The sequence below is a fragment of the Hemicordylus capensis genome, chromosome 1 (genome assembly GCF_027244095.1).
Source record: "Hemicordylus capensis ecotype Gifberg chromosome 1, rHemCap1.1.pri, whole genome shotgun sequence".
NCBI classification, from domain to species: domain Eukaryota; kingdom Metazoa; phylum Chordata; class Lepidosauria; order Squamata; family Cordylidae; genus Hemicordylus; species Hemicordylus capensis.
In genome coordinates, this window is record NC_069657.1 from 17360234 (window position 1) to 17387927 (window position 27694).

At 44.4% G+C, this 27694-nt stretch overlaps 1 protein-coding gene across 3 annotated transcripts in view; it reads left to right on the plus strand.

The window, feature by feature from the left end:
• Positions 1–353: 353 nt before the first annotated feature.
• Positions 354–27694, plus strand: part of ADSS1 (adenylosuccinate synthase 1) — a 38287-nt gene continuing 10946 nt past the window's right edge. For 2 of the 3 annotated variants that reach the window (XR_008308916.1, XM_053257349.1), the window contains exons 1-8: positions 354–692; positions 12901–13003; positions 15791–15853; positions 19825–19875; positions 20631–20697; positions 22668–22775; positions 24636–24717; positions 26533–26659. Coding sequence is in view for 2 of the 3 variants with exons in the window: in XM_053257349.1 (XP_053113324.1) it covers positions 450–692; positions 12901–13003; positions 15791–15853; positions 19825–19875; positions 20631–20697; positions 22668–22775; positions 24636–24717; positions 26533–26659 (844 nt within the window). In the remaining variant the exon portion in view is untranslated. The remainder of the gene's footprint in view (positions 693–12900; positions 13004–15790; positions 15854–19824; positions 19876–20630; positions 20698–22667; positions 22776–24635; positions 24718–26532; positions 26660–27694) is intronic. The other variant, XM_053257358.1, reaches the window with a different exon arrangement.

The following is a 27694-nucleotide window of genomic DNA, read 5'->3' on the forward strand; positions in this document are numbered from 1 at the left end:
ATTAGGTCCAGGGTCCAAAATTACCTAGCTGCACCTCTGAAAGCAGGTACAGTCATTCACACAAACAGCTGTACCTTGGTACAACGTAATATGTGGACAGGGCTAACCTTAAGCGTCTGTGTAGCCTGCGAACTTCCTCGTGTCTGTTCCTCCTCCCAACCCCCAGGGTCACCACCCGCGAGTCTTTAGGGACCATCCCCTTCCTCGACTCGCGACTGCGCTCACCAAGCTACAGAACCGCCCATCCCGCGTGTGGCCTCTGAGTCCCCGCCCTCCTCCTGGACGTCATTTCTCTGGCCGCCCTGATTGGCCCACGGCTCCCCCAAAAGGCAAGGGGCGGGCGGGCGGGCTGGCTGGTTGGCGAAGGCGTGCACGGCAGCTCCGCTGGAAAGTGGTTGCTGGCGTAGCGGCGGGCCAGGCAGAGGCATTCCGAGGGCTTCTTGGGCGGCATGTCGGGAACCCGGGCAGCGGCGGCAGCAGCGGCTGCAGCAGCGGCGACGGCAGCCTCCAACGACCGCGCCCCTCACCCCGCCGCCGCGGCTGGAGGCGGCGGCGGCGGCCTGAAGCGGCTGCGGAGCGAGCCGGGCGGCAACCGGGTGACGGTGGTGCTGGGCGCGCAGTGGGGGGACGAAGGCAAAGGCAAGGTGGTGGACCTCCTGGCCACCGAGGCCGACCTCGTCTGCAGGTGCCAGGTGGGTGCCGGCCGGCGGCGCAGCGCTCCCTCCCTCGGCTGCCCACGACGGGCTTGCCAACGTCTTAGGCGGCTCCTGCGGCTGTGCTTTAAAACCAGCAGCCCGGCTTGCAGCAGTCGGCGCGCGTGGCTTCTCTCTGGATGGAGACTTGGCGTCTCTGCCACCCCCTGTTAACTGCTACGGACCAAGGCTCTGTGTGTGTGTGTGTGAGAGAGAAGGCAAGGGGACAGTTGGCAACCCTGGGCTCCTTTCCCTGTCACACACAGCTCGTCCTTTCCTCCCACTTGCTGAATTCATCCCCCGCTCCTCCCTTTGCCCTCGGTAAAGACTTTCCACCTTCAGGTCGCTCTTTGCCTTTCGGCTGTTCTGCTGCTAGGAGCTGAAGGCGGCGGGCTGTCTGGACTTCCTGCGGCTGTTCTCTGTATCGCTGTCCTCTTACTGTTGCTGCCCTGCCGTTATTCTCTTCGCTCCCTTTAACTGCTCCCCGGAAATGAAAAGAAGCACCTAACTTTATTTTAAATCTCTCTCACCGACTTTGGTTTCCCTTTCTCTCCCCCACCCCCGTCGCTCTGTTTCCTCTCCATGCTCCTTTCACTCCTGCAGTCGTTTCCCATTTTGCTCCTTTCTTTCCGCACCAGCCCCCCCCATGCCACAGCCCTTGCTTCTTCTTTAAACTGCAATTTGCTATCAGTTTATTTTTATCTTTTCCAAAGACCACATTTGTGCTCTACTCCTCAGGGTGACATACAGTACGCAGTTTCCCCTCCTCCCACTCTGTTCTCCCAACAACCTTGTGAGGTAGGTTAGGTGAAGCGTCTCCCAGTGCATTTTGTGGCTGTGCAGGAACTTGGACCCAGCTTCGCCGGACTCTTTTCATGTAAAGCTGCTGAGTCTAGCTACTGCTCCATCCAAATCAGTATTGCCTACACTGACTGGCAGCGGCTTTCCAGGGCCTTTCAGAGTCTTTCTCTGCCCTACCTGTTGATGCCAGAGGTTGAACCTAGGACTTTCTGTATTCTTGGCAAGTGCTGAGCCACTGAGTATACTTTAACCCCAATCTTTTTCTCAGTTTACCTATTTGTTTCTCATGCATTTCTTTTGTCTTTTAACTGTCCCCATCTCCTCAATTTATCCAATATCTTTCTTCCTCCTTGTGCATACTCTCTTCCCCTCCCACCTCAGTATTTTGCACTCTTTCTTGTCCTGAACAGCTGCTGTCCTGCAGAGGGAAGTTCCTTAACACCAGCTCCTTAACACCAGCTGCAGTTTTAATGCCACTTGGGCAGAGGATGCAGAAAAGCTCACAGCCTTCATCCAGAGTTAAAAATAGAAACAGCTGACCCTTGACGATAAGTGACACCAGATCCCAAGGGCCAGACAGGCATGGCAGAGGCCTGAGCTGGGAGTGTCTGGACAGTGGCACATGGTGGGGGCAGGTGGTGGTGGGAGCTTGCAGCAGGTGTCAGGTGACGGCCTCTTGCAAGAAAGGTTCCTGAAGGTGACCGGGAGCTCAGCACTGAGCGACGTGGTTTCTTCTAATGTGCAGCTTGGCATGCTTTAGGCTGTGTGGAGTGAGCATCGGTGCAGTTGGGTGTATGAGGTTTGACAGGTGGTTGGTTGTTCCTTAAAAATGAAGGGGGGGGGAGATAAAAAGGTTAAATGAAGATGAATGCAATTTTCTTTGTGTCTTCATACCACTATATCAACAGCATATTACAGAACTGATTCGTTGACTAGTTAATAACTAGTAGCTAACTGACTTAGATTGAACTCTGTTCAAACAGCATACTGTACTTGGATCCAGGATGAGGTCCCCCCCCCCGGTTATTTGATGTTAGGATTTTGGGGGCTGTCCTAAATTCAGGGTCCTTTTCCTTTGAAGTAAATAGCATAACCTACATCTAACCCGTATTTTAAAAGGTGTTGTCTTAAACTCAGGGTCACCTTCTGTTCGGGTAAATATGGGTATGTAGGTATATAGCGTCACCTTAAGTGGTACAGCGGGGAAATGCTTGACTAACAAGCAGAAGGTTGCCTGTTTGAGTCCCTGCTGGTATGTTTCCCAGACTATGGGAAACATCAATATTGGGCAGCGGCGATATAGGAAGATGCTGAAAGGCATAAACTCATACTGCGTGGGAGGAGGCAATGGTAAACCCCTCCTGTATTCTACCAAAAGAAAACCACAGGGCTCTGTGGGCGCCAGGAGTCGAAATTGGCTTGACAGCACACTTTACTTTAGGTGCATAGCAGTGCAAACCAAACACAGTAAAGTGCCATTTCTCATTTCCCCCTTCCTTCTTTCCTGTTCTCTGTTAACTGAGCAAAGAGGCACCTTTTTAAAAAGTGGGGATTCTTTCATACGTGGCAGGGTGGGTGGGGGGCAAGTGCAAAAAGAGCAACTCTCTGTATCCAGCCCTAGCGCAGCATCCTTCCAGTGGTTGTTGCTGGTGTCTCTAATGTTTTGTAAAGATTGTTAGCCCTTTGGGGACAGGGAACCACCTTGTGTTTTTCTGTGTCAACTGCTTTGTGTAAACTGCTTTTCAACTCTTGTTGAAAAGTGGCTTATAAGTAGTAGTCGTAATTTCGGTTACAAAAAGTGCTGCTGCACGAGGTGGATGGTTTGCTGGTGGCTGTTTGTGTGGTTGGGGCGGGTGAGGTGGGGGGAGACTTAGGATATACCCTGGTTTCAAGTGCCTGGTTGCTTTGCCCTGTGTCTGTTTGTGCTTGCTTATAGGTTCATCTCAAAAACACCACTAAGATCACTGACTGGAACCCAGAGCAGGCTTCTGGTAACATGCCAGGAAGATGCACTGGTGTAGTGAAGAGCTTCCCCAGTACTGCCCTGGTCGCTCATCCTTGGGCACACAGTAGGGCAGAATGAGTTTTATATGCTCTGGCTCCAGAAGTGCCCTGTGCATATCATCTAAAAATGTCCCTGAAGGCCGTGTGACCCTCAGAGGCATATTTTTAGGTGACACAGGACACTTCCAAAGCGAGAATGAAAAATGAAAATTCACCACCCCCACCCTGCAAAAAACCAACAACCCCTATCTAGTGGGGAGGAAAGCTGGTTTCATGGTAGCAAACATGAATTGTCCCCTGTGCTAAGCTCTGGTTTGTATTTGAATAGGATACTACATGTGATATTCCCCTTAGGGGATGGTGCTGCGCTGGGAAGAGCATCTTTCTGCATGCTTGAATACAGAAGGTTCCAAGTTCCCTCCCTAGTATCTCCAACAGGGCTGAGAGAGATGCCTGCCTGCAACCTTGCTGCCAGTCTCGGTAGACAATACTGAGCTACATGGACCAGTGGTTTGTTTCAGTATCTGGCCCCATGTTCCCTCTTGCACAGCTGCATGTGTGTTCCAGAGCACACAGGAAAGCTCTCCACATCCAAGCATTCTCCTGGATGCTCTGGATGTCAGACAGGTGGCTTCAAAGTAATGGCAGCAAGTCTGGTTCTGCCAACTGCTTCTCCCTGGCTGGCATGAGCCACAAATTCCTCTCAACATGTGTTGTGTGAACCCGCCAATGTTGGGTTGTAGAGCAACACTTTTCTGCACCACCCGACATCTGTAACCAAGATTTGAAATTGGAGGCGGATGTAGGTTGCCCAAGGGAAATGCTGCTCACCACCTGACATTGGTGGATTCACACAGCATCCCTGGAGTAGAACTTGCAGCTTCTGCCAGGTGCTCACATGGAATTGGTGGCTGGTGGAACTGGTGAACTGGCCACCATTATATGTGAAGCTGTCTTAGGGTGGGGTGGGCAGCCATGTTTGCTGATTCTCATGCTTGCTCCACATGCTTGCCCCATTTGTTTATGAAGTAGAGTTGGGGATGTTGTAATTTTTTATTTTTCTATTTTAGATAAAAGAGGGGTGTGGATGCTGAACCTTCCCCACCTTACCTCACTGTACTCTGTTGCTTCAGGTCCTCTTCTCCCAGGGTGGCTCAGTCCTGGTATTGGAACTAGATCTCTCCTTAAAACCACCTTTATTCCTTGTGACCTTGAGCTTATCGCCACAATTCTCATTCTGAACTGTAAACAAGCTTTGAGTACTGCTGACTTTCTTCCCTCCTTATCTATCCCTTCCTCTTTCCCTACTGTCAGCGTGGTGTAGTGGCTAGAGTGCTGGACTAGGACTGGGGAGACCTGAGTTCAAATCCCCATTTAGCCATGATACTTGCTGGGTGACTCTGGGCCAGTCACGTCTCTCTCAGCCTAACCTACTTCATAGAGTTGTTGTGAGGAGAAACCTAAGTATGTAGTACACCGCTCTGGGCTCCTTGGAGGAAGAGCAGGGTATAAAATGTAAATAAAAAAATAATACTTTAGCATGCAAGCTCCTTGGCAGTAGAGACCTCTGTATACTAATGGCACAGAATGAATAATAAAGAGGTGGCTTCTCAATTTCTTCTAGTTTGGTTCTTGTTCTGGGTTGAGTTATTCTGAATATTAAGTTTTTTTAAAATTTAAAATACAGATTCTCTACTCTTCTATTTAAAACATCACTGAAACAGTTTTTAATTTTTTAAAATTTATTTATATTGTAGTTATTGTAGATACAATTTTTAGTTTTTAGCCTACTTTCCTCTTGGAAGGTAGCCTTATGAGATCGCTTTGCTGTGTGCGCGCGTGCGTGTGTGCGTGCGTGTCCCCAGATGATGATGGAAGTTCTAGTCCAACATCTGGGGACCCAAGGCTGAAAACCTGAGCCTAAGGGTCATCTCTCTTTTAAACGACAAGTGGCCTCAAATGTCTTGTAATTCAGGAAAGCAGATTTGGGTTACACAATAAGAAAAGCTTCTCAGCAGTAAGAACCTTTCAGCAATGAAACAAATTACCAGAGATTTGCAAGAACAGGATGGATTCTTGCACAGAATGCTTTCGGTATCCCTCTGAGGTAAGAGGTGAAACTAGAATTCTTAGCCATTTCAGATGAGCTGAACTGAAGAGGCAGCATTCAGACTAGTTAATTAGTCCTCTCAACAAGTCCCATTAATTTCAACAGTGCTTTGCCATGAGTCTGGATCTTGCCCAACATTTTCAGTTTATTGGACGTTCATTTTTATTGTTTGTATAATCATACTAATTTTGTGGGCATAAGATAACCAATGTAAGAACTAGACCCAGTTTAAAACACCAAGTTTACAGATTAAAAGCTTACTGGAAACAGAACAAGAAGTTCTGGTAAGACCTAATCTGCTTATTTTCCTTTCACTATAATTTTAATTGATAATTACCATCTTCAAATTCACACATTTTTTGTTGTTAAACACCAAATGCAATATGCAGGGTACAGTAAAACACTGGTCAACAGAGCCTAATCTGTAAGAACAGGGTGTGCCATGCATGGAGGAGGATGGCAGTGAGCTAATTGTGTCATTATAAAACATGCCACTGAAATGTCCCCATGGGGCACTACAATTGTGCTAAGTTTGATTCAAATTGGTCAAGGCATTGCAAAGCTGTTGCGGAGGGCAGGAAATCAGACACAGTCAACATCCTGAAGTGGGTTCTGGAACTCTATTATTATTATTTACATTTTATATCCCGCTCTTCCTCCAAGGAGTCCAGAGCAGTGTACTACATACTTAGGTTTCTCCTCACAACAACCCTGTGAAGTAGCTTAGGCTGAGAGAGAAGTGACTGGCCCAGAGTCACCCAGCAAGTATCATGGCTGAATGGGGATTTGATCTAAACATGTATACCAAGTATGGTCAATTTCGTTAGGCAGTTCGTAAGTTGGCCTATTTCCATCATGTTCACACGCTCACCATCTTGAATTGGGGTGCATGGCAACGCAAAATATGCAATTGAGGTGCCTCTATGTGGCACTACAACTGTGCCAAACTTGGTCCAAATCAGTCGAAGCATTGTTAAGTTAGGAGTGCACGCGCGCATGCACACGTGCATAACAAATATTGCATGAAAAGGAAGAAATTGTGGTCTGCAAGGGCACCTATCCAATGCTTCTGATAACATACACTGTGCAATAGGGATGAGCTGGTTCGCCATCGAACTTGGATGGATCAAGGGCTCGCCCAAACCAGACTCGGTTCTGGTTTTCAACCGGTTATGATGGGACTTATAGTCAACATCTGGAAATCTCTGTTACATGGAACATTGCCTATACTGTAGTCATTCACACTTCTCCAGAATCATGAGCTGAGTAATGAAATGGTTTAGGATTTAAAACATCCTGTGTACACACTTAAGAATAGCTTGTCCTAAAGAAAGGGAAGATCATGCCATCGTGTTGGTGTCGACTCCTGGCAACCACAGAGCCATGTGGTTTTCTTGGTAGAATATAGGAGGGGTTTACCATTGCCTCCTCCCACATAGTATGAGATGATGCCTTTTCAGCACCTTCCCATATCTCTGTTCCCCGATATAGGTGTTTTCCATAGCCTTGGAAACATACCAGTGGGGATTCAAACCAACAGCCTCCTACTCTCTAGGCAGGTTGCTTTCCCCACTGTGCCATATTTATTAGTGCGAGGAACTCAGGGCAGCATACAGGACCTCTCCCACCCTCATTTTTTCCATCACAACAGCTCTGTGACACATGTGAGGTTAAAAGGGAGGACTAGTCATCTGGATGGCCTCTTCAGCTTCATGACTAGGGGGTAGTTAGAAGACCGGAGTAAACAGACTGCCAGCAGAAGTTAGGGAGACTGCAAGAGAAGCCAAATGAATTCTTTGTGATGGCCTCTGCTGTGGGAAATGAACAGATTCTGGGGAAATCTGGTGGGGAAAGAGCCTTTAAGCCAGTGATTCTCAAACTTGGGTCCTCAGGTGTTATTGGACTTCAACTCCCATAATCCCCAACCAAAGGTCACTGAGGCTGGGGATTATGGGAGTTGAAGTCCAATAACACCTGAGGACCCAAGTTTGAGAATCCCTGCTTTAAGCCTTTGGTCTTGGTCCAGGTTACCAACAGTCCCTTACTAGCAAGAATGCCCCTTATTTCAGGTCAAAATTGTCTGTCCCTTACAGGATGGTGCCATTTATCCCTTATTTTCAGCTAAGGGGAAGAACCTATTGCTCAGATAAAACCAGTTATTTTCTCTAATAATGAAATAAAGGTGATGACCATGAGCTTCAACTCCTTTCCCTTCTCCCTCCGTACTGGAGTACTCTGTGGTTCTGGTGGGCTGTAAGCCTAGGATTGCCAGCAGCCCCGCATTGGGGACATTAGCAAAAACGTCAACATTAACATTCGGCAACTTGCTCACTTGCCATTTTCCAGGTATTGGGATCATGAAAGCCATGCAAGTGATGACTAGATCGTGTGCGAAACGTACCATTACAGTGGCTAACAGTTCTTCTTTCTAGAAAACCAAATTCCATCCCACCCAGTTCGGCTAACCATGATTATATCAAGCAGTGGAGAAGCAATCTAAGTTGTAACTACTTTGAGTTGAAAGTGGTTAAAATGCATGCAGCAGCACTGCTGCTCAGGTACCTGATTACCCTCACATAATACTCGCCCTCTTGTGTCCCTTATTTGTGCAATGGAATGCTTGCAACTGTAATGTCTGCTCCTTGTCGCTGCTCTTTGAGCTGGAGAAAAGCTCACAGCACCAGTGGAAGCTTTTCTCCTTGGTCAGCTAGCAGCAATGAGGGCTGGAGGGGGAGAATCTGCATGTGCACCAGTGGGGGCAAAGGGTTAATCCCCTCTTTCCTCCCCCCCCCCCCCGGTCTCAATTGGGATTGCCTCCTATGTGTTTTTTAACAAAGAAAAAACAAGCACGTACAGCTTTGGGAACTTCTTGTTGAAAACTGGAATATATTTGGGAATCCCTATTTCCAAATGATATTTTGGAAATTTGGGGTCCTTATGGATAGAACCAGAGTGCCTGAGGCCAAGTGAGAGTTACTGGCAGACTCAGGGTGACCCACTGATAATTCAGTGTACAAAAAAATCTAAAGAAATAAAACCTTTAGGGGAAACTTTTTTTGCCCCATATTAGTCACAGGGACAGAATGTTTATGTGCTCAGACAGTTAACATACATCAGACTCGTTAGTGGGCAGAGGTAATAGAACTCTGAGGATGGGGAGGACAGCATGAAGAAAAAGTGGGAAATTTATCAAATTTGAAAAACATTCTTTCAAGACAGTCACAAGTCCTCCTGCGTTTCGGATGGGAGGTGTGCAAAACTCTGGTTTCCTTATCAGTTGAAGCTTTATGAGGGGCAATGGTTTTGAATAGAAACTGGGACTGAGCATTAGAGCTCCTGCCACAATAACATGGAGAAAATGGGGCTGGGGGAGGGGGGTGAGGGATAAAAGTTGCATATGAAAGACCCAAGTTGCAGCAGGGACTTCTGTCTTCATTGCTAACATTTGTCTTTTTACTATTGCTCAGCCACAGACAGCTCAGACAGGTAACATTTGCATATCAGGCATATAGTGCAGCATTTTAATAAAAATAATGGACTTTATTTATTAGCTGCCCCATAACAAATTGTTCTCTGGACAGCTATGGGTTTATTCTTGCAAGTAATACTTAAAGCAACAGGGTGTCTGGTTCTAAGTTTAAAAGATAAGATAAAATCTCTCCCCCCCCCCCCGGCATAGAAAGGTTACTGTTAACCACAGAAGACTAGGTAACAACCCCAATCTCGCAGGCCTGCTCAATTTAGGCCCCCCAGTTGTTTTTGTTCTACAACTCCCATAATCCCCAACCACAGTGGCCAATAGCCAGGGATTATGGGAGTTGTAGGCCAACATCTGCAGGAGGGCTGAAGTTGGGCAGCCCTGAGAGTTAAGCAGAAATATTCCATCAGGGAAGAAAATGATTTATAGTTTCGTATATTAAAAATGAGGGAAATGTTTATAATGCAGTTAGAGAGAGCATCTGTTGGGCGTTTGCCTCTGAAGAAAAGGGCCTCACTTGAGAGAGTCCTTTACATCTGTGAAGGATTTAAAACTACATGGTGACTTTGCTATTTTAAACTTGGGCTTCTCCTTTGGGTACTGATAAAACCGCTCCAGGATCACCAGTATTATATGAGAAGGTCAAGTTTAAAGTTGCCAAAGCGTTGTAAGAAAAACAAGGCAGGCTTTCAGTGCCCTTCATGAAATCTAAGTTTATTATCCTGGGTAACAATTGGAAGTCAACCACTGAAAATTAACTTGAAATGTCTTCTGCTATATCCTCTTTATTGCCTGCTTTTCGGGAAAACAGCAGAAATTTCATCCTCTGATAATAGATTTCCTTGGGGGATATTGCTATAATTTGATACAAAGGAACTGAAGCAGCTTTACCAGTGATTATAAAAACCTAGAAATGCTTTTAATCTCAATCAGGTTGCTTGAGATAATGTGTGAGAAAAAGGAGAGAAGAGCCATCTTAAAATCCAACATACATTCTAATGAATGTAGCCTCTCTTTTTGTTTTTTGTTTTGTTTGATTTGCAGACCTGGGAAATGCAAAAGGTTTCTCTTGTCAGAATTGTCTGCATAACAATGAACAGGCCTCTTGGACCGTGTAACTTGTCTGTTCCCCGTGATGAAAACTACGGTAGTGTTTTCCAGTTAGAACTGTAGTTCAGCTCCATTCTCCTACAGTTTAACAATTTAGATTTGGCTTTGTTTTTCATCCTGGATAAAATCTATCTATGTGGTCACTAAGGACACCACTTGACGGCACTTAATTAATCAATTATTGTTGAGATGACTACGTGCAAGCAAGAACTATTTAAACTTTTGATACTCAGCATGCACTTTCAAGTTCAATAAAGATATTTGTTTAGGGATGTTCTGCATGCTGTGTTTGTGTGTTTAATGTCAACCCCCCACCCCCCACCCACACACACACTTCTTGTTGAGGGTTGTGCACCTATCTGCTACAGAAGTGGGCTCATTCTTAAAATTTGGAAGCAACCAATTATAACAAAGGAGTGTTGTGAAAAGACTAATGTGTGAAAAAAAGATTTGTGAGTTTTTTGTAGTGATTACATAAGAATTATTGTAGGGATGAGACTGAGAGACTTGTCAGCAATAAGAGGCATTTTCCTTAACATTCCAGCCACACATGTAAAGCAAAAAACGAGTAAGAGGAATCTGGACCTTATTTGGCAGGGGAGCAACCACAGGAGAGAGGGCATGCACAAACCTCTTGCCTCCCCAGAGGCCTCTGGTGGGCCACTGTGTGAAACAGGATGCTGGACTAGATGGGCCTTGGGCCTGATCCAGCACGGCTGTTCTTATGGAAGGGTCGGCCCCTGCTAACTGAACAAAGAAGCACCTTTCAAAGTGGTGATTCTTTTATATTTATCAGGGGGAGAGCAACTGGCCCTATCCAGCCCTAGTACAGCATCTTTCCAGTGGCAGTGTTTACTTTATATTTCTTATTTAGATTGTGAGCCCTTTGGGGACAGGGAACCATCTTATGTATTTTTCTATATAAACCACTTTGGAAACTTTGTTGAAAAGTAATATATAAGTAGTAGTAAGTATGGATACTGAGAGGGATCCTTCCTAAAAATCAGCCTTAGTTAAATCCCTTAAGTCCCTATTAGAGAACAGGTTAATGATTGGTTGCAATTGTGGAACCTGAATAAAGAACAGATTAGCTTGGTAATAAAATTTACTACACTCGTTTCTGGGAGGGCACTTGAGGTGGTTTGTAGTTTAAAATAACGGCATGCAGTCTTATAGATGTGATAAAAATAAAGAATGTCGAGTGAAGAGGAAAATAAGTAAATCCAGATACCAGTTCTTAACATGATGTTACATTATTGTTTGTCTTTAATGCCTGGCCACTGAGGGAGAAAGTTCTGGGTACAGAGGCTAGTTGGTAACCAGTCCCTTGGAGATAGCCCTGTTGTCTTACCTCTGTCCCTGATATAGCAAGGCAGAATCATGCCAATGTGGGCTCCCACTGGGGAATAGGAAAGGCATAAGTAAAATATTAAAATGAGAAAAGTAAGCTGGAGGATTAATTCTGCCTAAATGGCAAGTTAACTATAGTCCTACACACACACACACACACACCCCATGTTCAACACTCATACCATTTGTATGTACTGTGTACACAGGTACAGATCTCTATGCGCACACAGTTATTCACATGTTCTATTAAACACATCTGCATTTCCTATCTGTATCCTGCATTTGAGGGGGCTTAAACCTAGGTTCAGTTTTTAAATGAATGCAATTACAGTTGTTCATACAAAAACATGTACCTCTCAATGTAGGCACAGCAAGACAAGGGTATTCACACAGGCGGCCAAACCCGGGCTAGGGCAGCCCAGCCTGGGTTCAGCTGTGCGTGTGAAGTGCCAGAAGCGAGGTTGCTCCGGGCGCTGCCCCTGTGCCAAGCCCCAGTTCTTAACCCAGCATTGAGCCAACGTATGGTTTGCTTAACCTCTGCCAGTGGGTTAAACAGCTTCCCTTGGCTTGCCGCCATTTTTGGCAGCAAGCCAGGGGGGAGAAGAGCAGCCACAGCACCCCGGGATGCAGGACGGGGGAGGACTCCTGTTCCCAGCGTTTCCCTTTGTGGCCCTGCCGCTTGTGAGGGAGGGGAGGATGGCTGCAACTCATATGCAGCTCACCCACCCTCCCCAGCGAGGTTGTGTGCATGACCTCAGTGTCCAAATAAGGCTTATATATCTATCTACCGCACAATTTTCTCCCAGAATCATTTTTTATGATGAAGTTGTCCAAAATAGAGACGGTATTTGCTGTAGAACCATCTCATAACATCACTCCTTAATTTCAAGTAGGACCCTATTCTCTAATGCAAATACTTGAATTGCCTTAGGACAGGAGTTTCCAACACTGGGTCCCCAGGTGTTGTTGGACTACAACAACTTTCAGCCATTGTGGTTGGGAATGATGGGAATTGTAATCCAGCAACATTTGGGGACCCAAGGATAGGACCTCGTCTGAGGGAAAGAGAGCTTGTCATTTTTCTAACGTGGGCCCAGCAAAAACCCATAAGGCAACAGATGGGAAAGCACAGCAATTGGAAATATATTTAATAATAGTGATGCAATTGTGTAGCTAAGGCAAAAAAATAATCCTGAACAGACGTGGGTTTGCTGAATCTCCATGACATCAGTGGGCTAAATGTATTTCTAAAAGTCAGGCACAGAATTTCAGTCCAAACTGGTAAACTCTTTACTGCTTGTAGATGGGGATTAACTTGCTTCAAATTAACATTTCTGTCTTTTTATTTTTGGCAGGGTGGAAATAATGCAGGCCATACAGTGGTTGTTGATGGGAAAGAATATGATTTTCACCTTTTTCCTAGTGGCATAATTAATACCAAGGCAATTTCTCTCATTGGTAAGTGACATTTCCCCCTGTTTCAAAAAGCAGCTGTGTGCGTGTGTGATTTGGATCAGAGGAGTGTGTGTCTATGTATATAACCTTTTGCGTGCACATTGGAGCCCTGATACAAATCTATCTCTACCTGGCAACTGTTTGCTCATATGAGAGCTACCTGGTGTTCACGGGCAATGCTTATAATAGACAAACACGAGCTATTAGAAGATGGTATTAATCATGCATTTGGACTGGCGTGATTATAGGAGGCTGTACTTTTCCACTCACTAGCTGTTTTGGCAGAAAAAATGCTCTGCCTGTAATTGTAGAAACACATACCTTGGACTGGTGCGCCAGGCAGAATAAATGCCCTAATTCCTCTCATGCAAATCTCCTCTTCAGTTGGGCAAGTGAAGTATGGTTTAATCGGCCCATTTGGCTTAACTAGCCCATCTTGTTGGTTTGTCACACAGTACATAGGTTGGGGCCATCTGCTTTGCACGCAGAAGGTCCCAGGTGCATCTCCATGTGGGGCTGGGAAATAGCCCTGTCTGAAACCCTAGAAAGCTGCTGCCAGTCAGAGTAGACAGTACTGAGCTAGATGGACCAAGAGTCTGACTCGGTAAAAAGCAATTTCCTATGTTCTTAACTCCCCTGACATGGCAGTGTCAGGATGAAATTTGGTGCACACAGTCGGGACATAATTCTGCTTGTAAAGTTCAAGCACCTGCTTGACTTGTGTTCCCATTTTCAAGGGTGCTGAAGGAATGATGCAAAATATATTGTAAAGCAGTAATCCAGGGGTTCTCAAACTTGGGTCCCCAGATGTTGGACTTCAACTCTCTAATGATATTCAGGCTTGAGGGAGGAGTAGGCCTCAGTTAGGATTGTGCACAGAACCAGTAGGGGCCGGATTGAAGGCAGGGATGGGACAACTTTAGGCGGGGGAGGGTGCACTTACCCCTCCCTCCGCTTTTCTCCCACCGGTGCTCCGTTTTTGTAAGGACTCCATCGGGGCAGCATCATACTTCCCTGCCGCCCCGCTCCCCCCTTGGCCGGAAGTGCTGGGTGCGCATACGCATGCTGGGCATGCGCGTGCGCACGTTGCACTTCTGGCCAAGGAAGGAACGGGGTGGCAGAAAGGCATGCTGCCAGCACCACGGTGTTTTTACAAATGGAGCACAAGTGGGGCAGGGGGAGTGGAGGGAGGGGGTAAGTGTACCCTCCCCTGCCTTTGAGCCTCCAAACCGCCCGGTGTTTGAACCTGTTCGGAGGCTCATAAAAGGGCCTCTGAACAGGTTCATGCACATCCCTAGCCTCAGTAACTGCTTGGAAGGTGGGCCTCTCCAAATAAGGAATGAAGCCTGGGAGAATCAAATCTCTGTGACCCAATCCAGAGTGAGGGGCAGGGCTTACTAGACAACAGCCTATAGAGGAGTGAGGAGTGGTGCATTCTGTTCTTCCCTGGAGGCCTCTAAAGGAGGTCTGATCATAAACTACTGTAGGTCAAAGGGAGTCTAACAGCCTTGGTCTGGTAATCAACTGAAGTTCCTTACCTGGAAGTTAATAGGGAGGATAGGGACCAGTTTAGCTAGACATTTCAGGGAATTTATTTTTGTTCAAGTGCTTGGATCTGACTGCATGGTTCTTGTAGTTCTTGTGGGAGGAACTATGAATGGAAGCAGTGACTGTGATGCCTCTATAGTTTTCCTTGTCATCCAGTTATTAATAAATCCTTGTTGTTAAAGAGTGTCACTCCTGATTGGGTCCTGCCCTAGTCACATGCTCTTGAAGACCTAAGACTGCTCAAGCCTTTCTTGTATGGAGGGGTTTTCCACTTTACTCTCCCAGAATATTCCCTTGGAAGGTTGAATCCAATCTTATTAAAAGGGGATAGTAGCAGCCTACTAGGGAATCCTCTCAGCTAGAGGAGGAATCTTGTGTCTCCCCCCCGCCCACCCTTTTGATTCCCATAATCCTAAACTCCCATAATCCTAAACCCCTTTGGCCAAGGGCCATTGAGGCCTAGGATTATGGGAGTTGAAAACCAATAATATATCTTATTATCATCTTGGTACTTATTTATTTTTCGGTTTTTGGCATTGGTTTAGGAACCTGCCTTATACAGAGTTCAGTTATTGGTCCATCTAGCTCAGTATTGTCTACACTGACTAGCAGCAGCTCACCAAGGTTTCAGGCAGGAATCTCTCTCAACCCTACCTGGAGATGCCCGAAAGTAAACCTGAATAACTACATAGGATTGTGGGTATTATACAGCAATAATGCATGCATTGCTAAATAGCTAATACATAATAACATAACGTTTCTACCTTGCATGCATTCTATACCCGTGATGACCATGGAGCGACACACACAGTGGTTAGAATACATGTTTTGTATATTTATTTATTTATTTAGCATATTTATATACTGCCCACTTCCGAAGTCTCTAGGCAGTTAACAACATTAAAACAAAGCAGGAAATTTTAAAACAATTTAAAACATATAAAAGTTCAAATTAAAATAGCTACCCATAAAAATACCACTAAATAGCTAAAAAGCTTGGCCAAAGAGATGTGTCTTCAGTTGTTTTCTAAAGGTCAAAGACATATGTAATGCCTCTGGTCCACTCCGTAGCATCTCAAATTAAGACTTCAGACAGAATAACTTGGAAAACCTTCTGATCCAATCCATTGCCTGAATTAAGTAGAAGGCAGTTGCCTGTGTTTTTACATTTTGTGTGTTAGTGCAAAGTATGACAGTTTGATTTCCTGTTCTTACAGTGTATCTTTCGTGTATTGTGCTTAGGTAATGGCGTTGTTATACATTTACCAGGCTTGTTTGAAGAAGCGGAAAAAAATGAGAAAAAAGGTTTGTTGTATCAATGTCTTTTTAAAGACAAGTTTTACCTGTAGTGGCAATTAAGCAGAGAAGATAAGATTCTAAAAGTTCTCCAGCAGTGACAAATGGTGCATCCAGCAGAGATCTTATGGCCTGGGGGTTGAATCTGAACCAAGTGTCCTGGCCCAAGCTGCATTCTTTTGGAAGGGACTTTCTCTGGATCTAGGCACGAGACTACAAAGCTCCACTCATCCCTGTACATGGCCCCTTGCTTTTCCTTATGTTGTTTCTTTTCCTGTGCTTCAACTTCTTTGTACAATCTGTTTGTGCTGTATAAAAATGATCGTTAGATGCCCCTTACAGATTGGGCCTGAGGCCTTTAAGTTTATTTTTCATACCATAAACTTTTTTTTGGAGGGGCAAGAAGAGCTAATGGAAACCACCACCATAGGGGTAGATCGGTTAGTCTTTTTCAGCAAAAAGGACAGGAGTCCTATAGCACATTTTTGGGTGGGTTCAGACGTGGCACAGAGCCATGGCTAAATTTAAACAGAGGTTTATTTAATAAATTTGGATTGGTTCCACAGGTGATAACCAAATCTTGATTTGTTTCACCATGTCATGGTTTGGGTTCCATTCCTTCTCCGTGCCTCCCATGATCTAGGTCCTCTGTTAGAGCCTTCCAAGGGTGGAGCTACTGAAATAAACCAAAATTAAAGCATGATTGCATCTTAGGACATCTTGTGAGACCATGGATAGGGCAAGCTAACTAACTTCAAACTTGGGTTCTAATTCTGCCCAAAATAAACCATGGTTCAAATGTACAAACTCATCCTAGTTGGATGAAATAAACCCTGTTGGCATGATGTCTGAATCAGCCTGTTGTAGGATTTGTTTTTGTGGTCTGTAGTCCACAAAAATCTATACTACAATAGCTTTGTTAGTGTTTACAGTCCCACAAGTCTCTTCTGTTATCTTTACTAATGCAGCTGAGGATCTCTAACTGAATGCATAACACAAAAAAGTACACTGTAACATTAGTTGCTTGCCCTCCTTTTCCCCTGCTTGTGGGTTTCCCAGATGCATCTGGTTGATCACTGCATGAGGCAGGATGCTGCATGTGTTTTTGACCCGATATAGCAGGGATTTTCTAATGCTCTTATGTCAGTACAGTAGTTGTTTCTGTGACCAAATTATGTTGCCTTATCTCACTCAAGAGACAGTATTTGGGATCCAGAGAATGTCTTTAGTTGTGCCCAAGACCATGTCCACCAGCTCAGTTTTCTTGCTCTCTGAAAAGAGACCCCTATGTCACGTGGTTTGGAATATCCTCTGTTTTAAAGAAAATTGTTTGCTACATAGAATGGGTGCCTACTGTTTGCTAAAAACAAGCCCAAAACCTCCCCGGGCAAGTGGAACTGGCTGCATGGTCCTTTGGATCCTGGCCAAAGGAAAAAGGTGGGAGTAACTTAGCTGCTTGGAAACTCAACATACAGTACTGTATGCATTCCATAGATTTAAACATGACATCCAAACCCCAATGAGTAAGCAGACTGCGCAAAATTTTCAAGAAACAGCGACAACATAATTTCTGTTTTGCTCCACTGCGCTTTGGTTGGGCTGGTCTGTTTTGAGAATTTTTAATTGTGAGCAGAGACAATTAAATCCAGCATGGTGTGTTTTGTCAAAACTTTGCATATTAGGCAACAGTGGTGTAGCCGCCATTGGACAACAGGTGACCGATGACCCTGGGTTGCCGGGGTCTGCAGGCCGCCACGACACCCCTGCCCTCCGCACACAGCCAATGAACACAGGGTGGGAGTGTGACATGGGGCCATTTGCCTGCTCCCAGCTGGGACTTAGTTCACTGTAGGGATCTTAAAAGCCAAGGAGATAATTAAGCAGTGGATTTGGGACATAGTGACTCAGGAAGACAGGGCCCGAGTCAGCCACTTACCTTTCTTAGGTAATGCAACTCACCCTCACAGACCAGCTAAATATTTATATGAGCTTCTTCTTGCAAACTAAAGAAGGGCATTTGCCTTGGCATGCTTTAATGCGCTGCCCTTAGCTGTCCTAGAGGGTCACTGTCTTGGTATTCCTTTTGCCCAACATTTATACCTGTTTCAGTCAGGAGCGATTGAGACAATTGATCATATGTTGCTTCACTGTTTATTTTATAGAGGTATTTGGTTAGGACTTTTGTCACCTATTTTGTCTAGATCCCCAGGTAGGCCATTGGCCTTTTATGTGTCTCTCTATTAACCAAGGCAGCACCATTTTTATATCTAGTTAGTGAACCAAAGTTATTCCATTTTGTATAATCCTACTATTAGAGGCCCCTTTGCAGTCTGAACTTGCTTTCACCCTTCTTGAGACCTTGAGTTACTGAAGGTATACATGTTCTCCCTCAGATACAGAAACCAGGCTAAGAAGCAGGAATGTTTCTGGTGATAAGGAAGAGCATAGATAAAGAGGGCCAAAGTTTTTATGGTGCAAATAATTCAAGTCTCTGAAGTTGCTAATTAGGCAGAAACTACCTGTCATGATTGTTTGATGAAAAAATACTGTACTGTGTGTCGTAATGCTTGAAACATTGTATATACGCTCTGAGCTGTTTTTGCTCAGCGCTCCTTCACTTTGAGAACTTATCCCTGAAGGGGCCTTTCTCTGCAGAGAAATAAACTTTTTGAAAACACTCTCCCTCTGGTTGTGTCCGCAATTGGCTTAGCACTGCCAGGCTTAGACCCGAGTTTTGGGTAACAACTCCTTTTGTCCGACAGTGATATTAATGTTTCCACCAAGGTGGCAAAATTTTGCTACATTGCAAGCTGTGTAAGGAAGCAATTGGTAAAACCATGAGTGTCAATTGTACTATATATCGTTATATTGAAAATGGTGAAAGTACTGGCAGAATCACAATTGCTGGAAGTTACGACTTATCTATTGTGTCGTATTTTTGTCCGGTCAATGACCGAAATAAAGAGTCCATTCCGTTCCAGTCACCAGCTGGGAGCTTCTCTCTCTCCTTCACTTGGAGCGAGGGAGAGAAAGAAAGTGCCCCCCTCCCCAGCTTGAAAACGACGTGCCACTTGGGAATGGGGAAGGGGCCACACATCCTCCCCTTCCTGGTGCTGCACAGGCATGCGCCTGATGTTGACGCAAGGGGTGTGGCCGGTGGGTGGGTGCTGCTGAGAGCCTGCCTCTGTCCTGCTGCTTGCAGTTGCAGCCTACGCTAGTGATAAATTGCCACTGAAGTTTGCTCCAGATGTCGCCCTCCGTAGCTAAATCTATACAAAGTCCCTTTTGATGCTACATAACTGCAAATCAGAATGGCATAGAAATACTGCCACGCAGTCAGGCCCCTTGTGTGCAACAAGTAACATATTAATGCTTCAAGCACATACCGGCGCCTTTATGTGTGCATTTTACAGCTTCAGTGATAGATGAAAGAGGCTTTCCAGGAGCTGGACTGTGGCAGCAATTCTGCCCTTTGCTGCTGGCTGGATATTGCTGGGAAGAGAGTTGTGAAACACCCTTCTGGGGCTCCTTACTCGGTGAACTTTAAGCTTGTGGAAAAACGGACTTCGTCAAAAGTCCATAGTGGAGTCCTGCCCCCCCCCCCCCCCAGTACTGGGTCCTTTCCACATGAGGCCTCTTATTTTGCTCACACAACCGGGTGTTCCTTCTTCTCCCCACTGTAGGCCCCTGTGCTCCTGAAGGTCGCTCTTGAAGGTCAGAGGCTCCTCCCAGAGCAATGGGGTGTACAGGGAGGGCTGCCGGGGAGAGGGAGTTGGTGGGGAAGGGGAGACTGCCTTGCACATGTGGAAGGGCCATTCCACTTGTGTTTGGGCACTACCCGGTGGTGGTGGTGATGTTGTTTAGTTTGGTTTTTAAGAATGATTTTAAAAGCTGCAAGAAAACGGATTAAACTCCTTGCTGAGTCTTACAAACTGCTGGGAACAAAAACCTTGTAACCGTTGCTGTTGTATTTGTGACAGGTTTAAGAGACTGGGAGAAAAGACTCATTATATCAGACAGAGCACATGTTGGTAAGTAGCGGTGATCAGGCGGTCCAAGCAGACAGTCAGCCCTCTTCCGCCTTGGAAGAACTCTGTTGGTGCAGAGTTTGTGCTTTTGCGACACAAAATATGATCGTCCTTATCTGAATATACTCAATGCAACAAATAAAAGCTGGAAATTCCACCCCCACCCTCCATATCAAGTCTTGAGTAACTTCTTGTTTTTGAACTACAACTCCTGTCATAGCTAGCCTTCAGCCACTGTGGCCGGGGATGATGGGAGTTGCAGTCCAAAAACAAGTTACCCAAAACTGCCCAGATCACATGTATGCCTTGCTAATAATCACAAGAGAGGGCCTTTTTGGTGGTGGCACCCCATCTTTGGAATAGCTTCCCCAGTGAGGCTTGCCTGGCATTGTCACCTTGTTCTCTTAGATGCCAGGTGAAGACCTTTTCTGTTCACTCAGGCTTTTAAAAATTGATTTTTAAAAAAAGTTTTTAAAGTGTGTTGTATTATATTGTAACATGTTTTTTCTTGTTTTATGTGTTTTTATTGGATGTTTTTTACTGTTGTGTTGTGAGCTGCCCAGAGAATAATTTGTTATAGGATGGCTAACAAATAAAGTTTATTAATAAATAATAATAATAATAATAATTTTAAGTTGGCTCTTTTGCCACTTAAATAATATTTGTGCGCTATGAGAGAGAGAGGGATGTTTGAAAACCAAACTTCTGTTTTTGTCTCCCTTGATTCTTCTTCCTGTGACTTTTCTTCTGCTGAACAGTCTTTGACTTTCACCAGGCAGTTGATGGACTTCAAGAAGTGCAGCGGCAAGCACAAGAGGGGAAAAAGTAATTGTATATATTGGTATACCTGCTATAAGACTTGGCATAGGGTCGTAAGAATACATATGGCACATAACACAATATGTGCCTTGTTATCCGGGATAGTAGTACTTGGAAGACTGACACAGGAATTCCATGGTCAGAGTGAAGGGAATGGGTGATTAAAGGGTCAGTAGGTAGATGTAACCTCCGTAGTGCGTGGTTAGACCACACTGGACAGTCTGGTACTACAAATGCATTTTGAGTAGTAGTAGTTGTAAGAATAGTACTAATAGTGGTCATAATGCTAATAAAATCTCCACAAATAAACTGTGGTGGGGGGAAATAACAGAACACTTTTAAAATACAAATTTAGTAGCACTCTCTTCTGGATTCTCTGTGCGGAGTTCATTACTTGCAGTGTGTCCATGCATTATGTGGGTGCATCTCCTGCACAAAGTTTCAGGCAACATATCTGTATCTAGGGTTCCTGGTAAGATTAAAAAAAGGCCCTGCTGGATCATACCATTAGACTTATCTCATCCAGCATCCTGTTTCCCACAGTGGCCATCCATATGCTTCCTGGAAGCCCACAAGCAAGGCATGAAAGCCATCCTGAGAGTGGTTAGAGTGTTGGACTAGGATCAGGGAGACTTGAGTTCAAATCCCCATTCAGCCATGAAACTCTCTGGGTGACTTTGGGCTGGTCACTTATCTCTCAGCCTAACCTATCTCACAGGGTTGTTGTGAAGATAAACATAACCACGTATACCACTCTGGGCTCCTTGGAAGAAGAGTGGGATATCAATGTAAAAATAAATAAAATGAAGGCAGTAGCCTTTTGCTGTTGCTCTCCAGCAGCTGTTATTCAGGGGTATACTGCCTTTGAATATGGAAGCTTCACATAGCCATTGTTCTATATCGTTTGTGTGTCAAGATACCAGTGTCTGAATGGCACATGAATGGAGGAAATTCCTCTAATTATAGGCAGGGTCCTCCTAAATAGGAACAAAACCTCTTACTACTACTCCCAATGGTGCCTTAGTTAGTATATAGTTAATACACCTCTCTTAGCTGTTGTGCTTCTCTGCCTCCCACTCTGCTTCTGTCATGCCTCCTATGCTGGATGTTATATTAGATAGGTCAGTGAGCTGGAAAGTGATACCCAGCTGACCTATTTAAAACAGTCCTGAAAGATATGGGAGTGAGGTAATGAAAACGAGCAAACCCACGGCACCCTCAGAAGTTGGCACGTACAGCTTGGCAGGAAAGTCACCTTCACTTTCAGGTGCACTACCTTCTGACCTTGTGCATTGTTTGTTATGGAGTGAGGTAAGCTAGTTTGTAAGTTTCTTTGCCAAAAGAAAGCAATTAGTCCGTTGCCTAAGAAGGGGATTTCCCAAAGACTCTTGACTGACCCCTGGTGGTGGATGTGAAGCCTGGCAGGATGGAGTTGCAAGGAAGCAAGAGACTTGAATGGGCACTTAACTTCCTGCGCGCACCAAAGTCTACTGCTATTCTCTAAGTGGCTGACCTGAAACCTGAAATGGCAAGACTTTAGGTAGAAACCTCTGTTCCTTTAGTTGTCAGATGTAAAGTATGCTTTTGGACACTTCCGACATACATTTATTACTATTTTTGCATCTTATATCCCGCTCTTCCTCCAAGGAGCCCAGAGCGGTGTACTACATACTTAGGTTTCTCCTCACAACAACAACCCTGTGAAGTAGGTTAGGCTGAGAGAGAAGTGACTGGCCCAGAGTCACCCAGCTAGTTTCATGGCTGAATGGGGATTTGAACTCAGGTCTCCCCGGTCCTAGTCTGGCACTCTAGCCACTACACCACGCTGGCTCCCTTACATGCGTTCCGAGTTATGAACATTCCAACTTTTAGAATGCAACTAGTTTGTAAGTTGGGGACTCCCTGTATTAAAAATGCCAGCAGTGCTATAAGGCTTGATTGCCAACATCTGAACACACATTTCTTCTTTTTGCTAGCATTGGCACGACAAAGAAAGGAATTGGCCCAACCTATTCTTCCAAAGCTGCGCGGACGGGGCTTCGTGTTTGCGATCTTCTTTCGGACTTCAATGAATTTTCTTCAAGGTATCCCTCTGAAAGTGCACAATAAGGACTGAAATATGGTGTTTGTTTATTTAGAACCAACAAACAAAAAGATACAACTACATAGAATAATATGTATAATATATCGTATTTGATTATTTAGTACACTTATATACTGCCTATTGAATATATTTCAAGGTGGTTTACAAAAAGATAACAATTGAAACCAAATTAAGCCAGTTAAAAACAATTGAACAATAATAATAAAAACATAAACATGTCCCACAAAATGCACAGTCATCAGTAAGAAAGAAAAGGAGGGAAAGACAAATAAAATCTGATATCAACTTGGCTTTATTTGTATCTGTCTTTGTCACTAATTGAAGCACAAAGTCCCCTTGTAATGCAGAGAGTGAAAATAAACAGAAGCACAGTAATCTTTGCATTAGCAACGCTGGGGATCTGTTTTAGGTGCTGCACTAAATCCAGAGTCAATAGAAGACCAATTAAGTAGCGTTACCTAATGGTTGGTTGGCATAACTGCATGCTGCTCCCCAAATTAAGTGGTTGAAGATCATCTTCCTCCTGTGCTTAGGACTTTTACAACCACTCCTGATTTTCAGCTTTTATGCCTCTCCTGGATGATAATGTGGATTTCTCCAAAACATGCACATTGTAAACAGCTCTGTTGGTCTATTGGGGTGGGGGGGAATCCAAAAAGTCACTGCAGGGCAATACTTTTAAAAGGACCATCTGCAGATGCCACCAAGAAGTCAGTAGGCTTTTATGTTCTCCAGAACTTTTATTTAGGCTGAACATCATGCAATATTTTAGTTGGTCCCAACAAAGATACTGCTTACTGGCAGTATCAGTGGTGGTGATCAGTGTTCCCTCTAACAGCAATTCCCAGAGGTTGTTGACTACAACTCCCAGAATCCCCAGCTGCAATGGCTTTTGCATGGGGATTATGGGAGTTGTAGTCAAAAGCATCTGGGAATCCCTGTTAGAGGGAACACTGGTGGTGATGGCCACTTGCTTGGACGGCTTTAAAAGGGGCTTAGACAGATTCACGGAGGACAAGTCTATCAATGGCTACTAGTTTTGAAGGCTACTGGCTGACTCCTGGTTCAGAGGCAGGATGCCTCCGAATGTCATTTGCAGGGGAGCCACAGCAGGAGAGGGGTCATGCCTTTATCTCCTTGTTGTGGGCTTCCTGGAGGCATCTAGTGGGCCACTGTGGGAAACAGAATGCTGGACTAGATAGATCTTGGGCCTGATCCAGCAAGGCTTTTAAAAAATGTTCTCACTATGGCTTTTGGACTTTTATCTAATGGACCAATGTGGCTACTAAGACCTGTGCTTTAGATGCTCCGAATAGAGTTCCTGGGGAAGGTGCTTGGAGGACCTACCCCTCCCAACACTCCACAAGCACATGTCCGGCCGTATCCCATGTGCTGTCCTAGCTGCCATCAGGGCAGTACGGGGCTCTACTTCCTGTAAAGGAGGCTACACCAGAAGTGTGCATTACCATGTGGAGACAGCTGCATGACAAATGGCTGCTTCTGAGTGGCACCAGCACAACGGTGTACTTTATTTGGATTCGGAGTAATTAAGGCACATGCCTAGTAGCTACCTATGCTTTTTGTTTAAATATAGTTTGGTCTTTCAGTGGTTTCAAATGAGCTGCATTTTAGGATGTGGGAACCCAGATCTTCAGCTGGTACAGATAGGTACAGATCAAACCATCCTCACCAGCTGAGAAATCCTATATTGCTTGAACCCACGTGGAATCCATGTACCTTCTCCTCTGCTTAGTAGCATTCTGCAAACTATAGCCAAGATTTGTTAAAACACATTTCAAAGGTTCTGCACATTTGCTGTTAAGTTGTTGGTATTTTACAGATTCAAGAATCTGGCCCACCAGTACAAGTCAATGTTTCCTTCTTTAGAAGTTGACACGGAGGGACAGCTGAAAAAATTAAAGGTATACCTCTCCTGCTTCAGTTTCAGACTTTTGATTAGGGTAGGATAGAATTGCAGTTTAGATAGGAGGGGGAAACTGGAATCTAAAACAAGCAGATTCAGCAAGAGATAACTTTGTTCTTATGGTCTAAGTATGACAGAATTTAAAACTTGGATAAGATACAAAGATACACAGCATGATGTAGTGGTTAGAAATTTGGTTGAAAAGTGGTGTGTGTAGTAATACTAGAAGCAGCAGCAGCAACCAGCACCACCTTATGGCCTAACATGACTGTGGGGATTTAAATTTGGCCTTTCCAGTTCTAGTCTAACACTCTAACTACTACAGACCCCTGCTAACTTGGCAAAGAGGCACCTTTTAACGTGGTGATTCTCTTTAATTAGCAGTGGGGAGAGTAACTGGCCCTATCCACCCCCAGCACAGTACCTCTAGTGACTGTTGCTGGTGTCTATGATGTTTCTTTTTGGATTGTGAGCCCTTCGGGGACAGGGATCCATCTTATTTATTTATTATTTCTCTGTGTAAAGCACCCTGAGCCATTTTTGGAAGGGCAGTGTAGAAATCGAATTAATAATAATAATACTAACCATAATAATATAATAATACACCACACTAGCTCTAATATCTATACTTCATTCAACTCAATTGAAGGTTTACTTTCCTAAGTGCATCTCCTGCACAAGGTTTCATGGCTGCATCTAGGGTTCCTGGTAAGACAATAAGAACAGCTGTGCTGGATCATACCAAAGGCTGATCTCATCCAGCATCCTGTTTGCCACAGTGGCCAACCAGATGTTTTCTGAAAGCCCATAAGCGGGGCATGAGAGCCATCATAAGAGAAGTTAGAAAGTTGGACTTGGACCGGGGAGACCTAGGCTCAAATCCCCATTCAGCCATGAAACTCACTAGGTGATTCTGGGCTAGTCGCTTATTTCTCAGCCTAACCTACCTCATAGGGTGGTTATGAGGAGAAACATAACCATGTACACCACTCTGGCTCCTCGAGGAAGAGTGGGGTATCAATATGAAAATAAATAAAGATAGGGTGTTCTGCCTCCCCACAACTGCTGCCGCCGGCTCCTGCACCTCCTAAAATTATGATTCTGAGAATTGGGGACCCTCCAGAACTGCATGGGATGTGGGAGAGAGGGCTGCCGTAGGAGGCTGAAATCGGGAGGTGGAAATGCTTCATTCACACAAGGGGAAATGCCTTCCTTTAACACAGGAGTTGCCAACCTTGGGTTCTCAGATGCCGTTGAGCTCCACCTCTCATTACCCCTAGCCGTAATGGCTGAATTAGGAATTTGTAACTGGGAATAAGTGGATGGGGGTATGTGGGTTGGAGTGACAGTGTTTCTGTGGGGCTCTGGGTATTTTTCTGCATAGTGTGCCCTAGGGTGTTAAGAAACATGGAGAGGGATATACATTTATTTGATTCAGCCCTAGAGATGTCGGTGATGGTTCTTTCTCACGTGGACTTCTAGAAAACATGGGCACTTTTTGAGTCATACCAGATAAAGCACTGAAACAGTAAGCTACTGGGGTGGTGAACTTGGGAAGACAGTTCTGGAGTCATGTCAGACTTAATTTTTATCCTTGCAATAGACGGTTCTGGCATCAGAATGGTAGCTTAACTACCATGAGAAATTGCAAAGTGATCTACAGCAAACTAGCCCAGCTTTAATCTGCACAAGTTCCTCCAACGTTATAGAAATCTAACTTTATGGTTTGGCTCTATGTATGCTTTTGTTCTTGGCTTATATCCAAACCAGTAGAAATATTTGATTAAACCTCTGTGCCTGTTGAATCTTGCAGGCGTATGCTGAAAAAATAAGACCAATGGTCCGAGATGGTGTTTATTTTATGTACGAAGCACTGCATGGCTCTCCAAAGAAAATTCTTGTGGAGGGTGCCAATGCAGCCCTGCTTGACATTGACTTTGGTAAGTCCCTCTAAACAATATACTTGACTCTCTCCATACCAGAAAAAGCCACAGCCTCAACATTTCTCCTGACTTTGTGTGCTCAGATCTAGTCAGGGTTACAGATTTGTTTCCCAGGTCGAGTGTGTACTTGGTGAGGAGCAACTCTGCAGACCTTTCACTTTGAGTACTACGAACATTGTTTTACTACAAATAGTGTAAAATAGGAGAATAGCTGAATTTAATGTCATCACAGAAATATGCAAGCATGCATCTTTGCAATACTTGCATGAATCTTCTTCTTTTTTGATATTTTATTTTATTTCAGACAATTCAAAAACAAACAACTCACAGAAAAAAGAAAACACCTAAGACATCTCACAACCAATACATCAACTTGGACTCTACTTCCCCCTGCTTTTATCATTTCATTCTAACTCAGTAACAATTAGATAATATATCTATGTATTTGGATATACCTCAGAGTAGAAAATATAGAACTTGTAGCCTTATTTACAAAGAAAAACCAAATCTCGGATGTGGTGTTAAACCATGCACCGAATTATAATAATGTATAAATATTATTACATTATAATATATTATTATAATGTATAAACGGTTCCCACATTGAAACAAATTCATCCTCTGATCTGTTCTTTGTATATGAAGTAATCTTAGTCATTGATACATATTCCCAAAACTTAAGTTGCCCCTCATCTTCATGAATCTACTTGAAACTTCAAGAGGTGTCTAAAAATACTGTCAGAGGCAGTCCTGAAAAATATTTTTCTGCTGATTTGAAAGAAATGTACTGTGTTTTAGTATCCAACTCAGAAACTGTTGTGTCTTGCACCTCTAAATATATTGTCTAGTTTTTCAGTGAACTAGTCTACCTGCTCAGCCTTCCATTTCCAAATAGAACATACTGTAGTGTGTACTTTTTGAATATATGCTCACATTTGTGATAATGCAAATCATATTTGCATTTAGATTTTGCTTATATTTAATCCTTGTTTAGCAGTTGTCTGCTTCACAAACCCTTTCTGTAATATGATG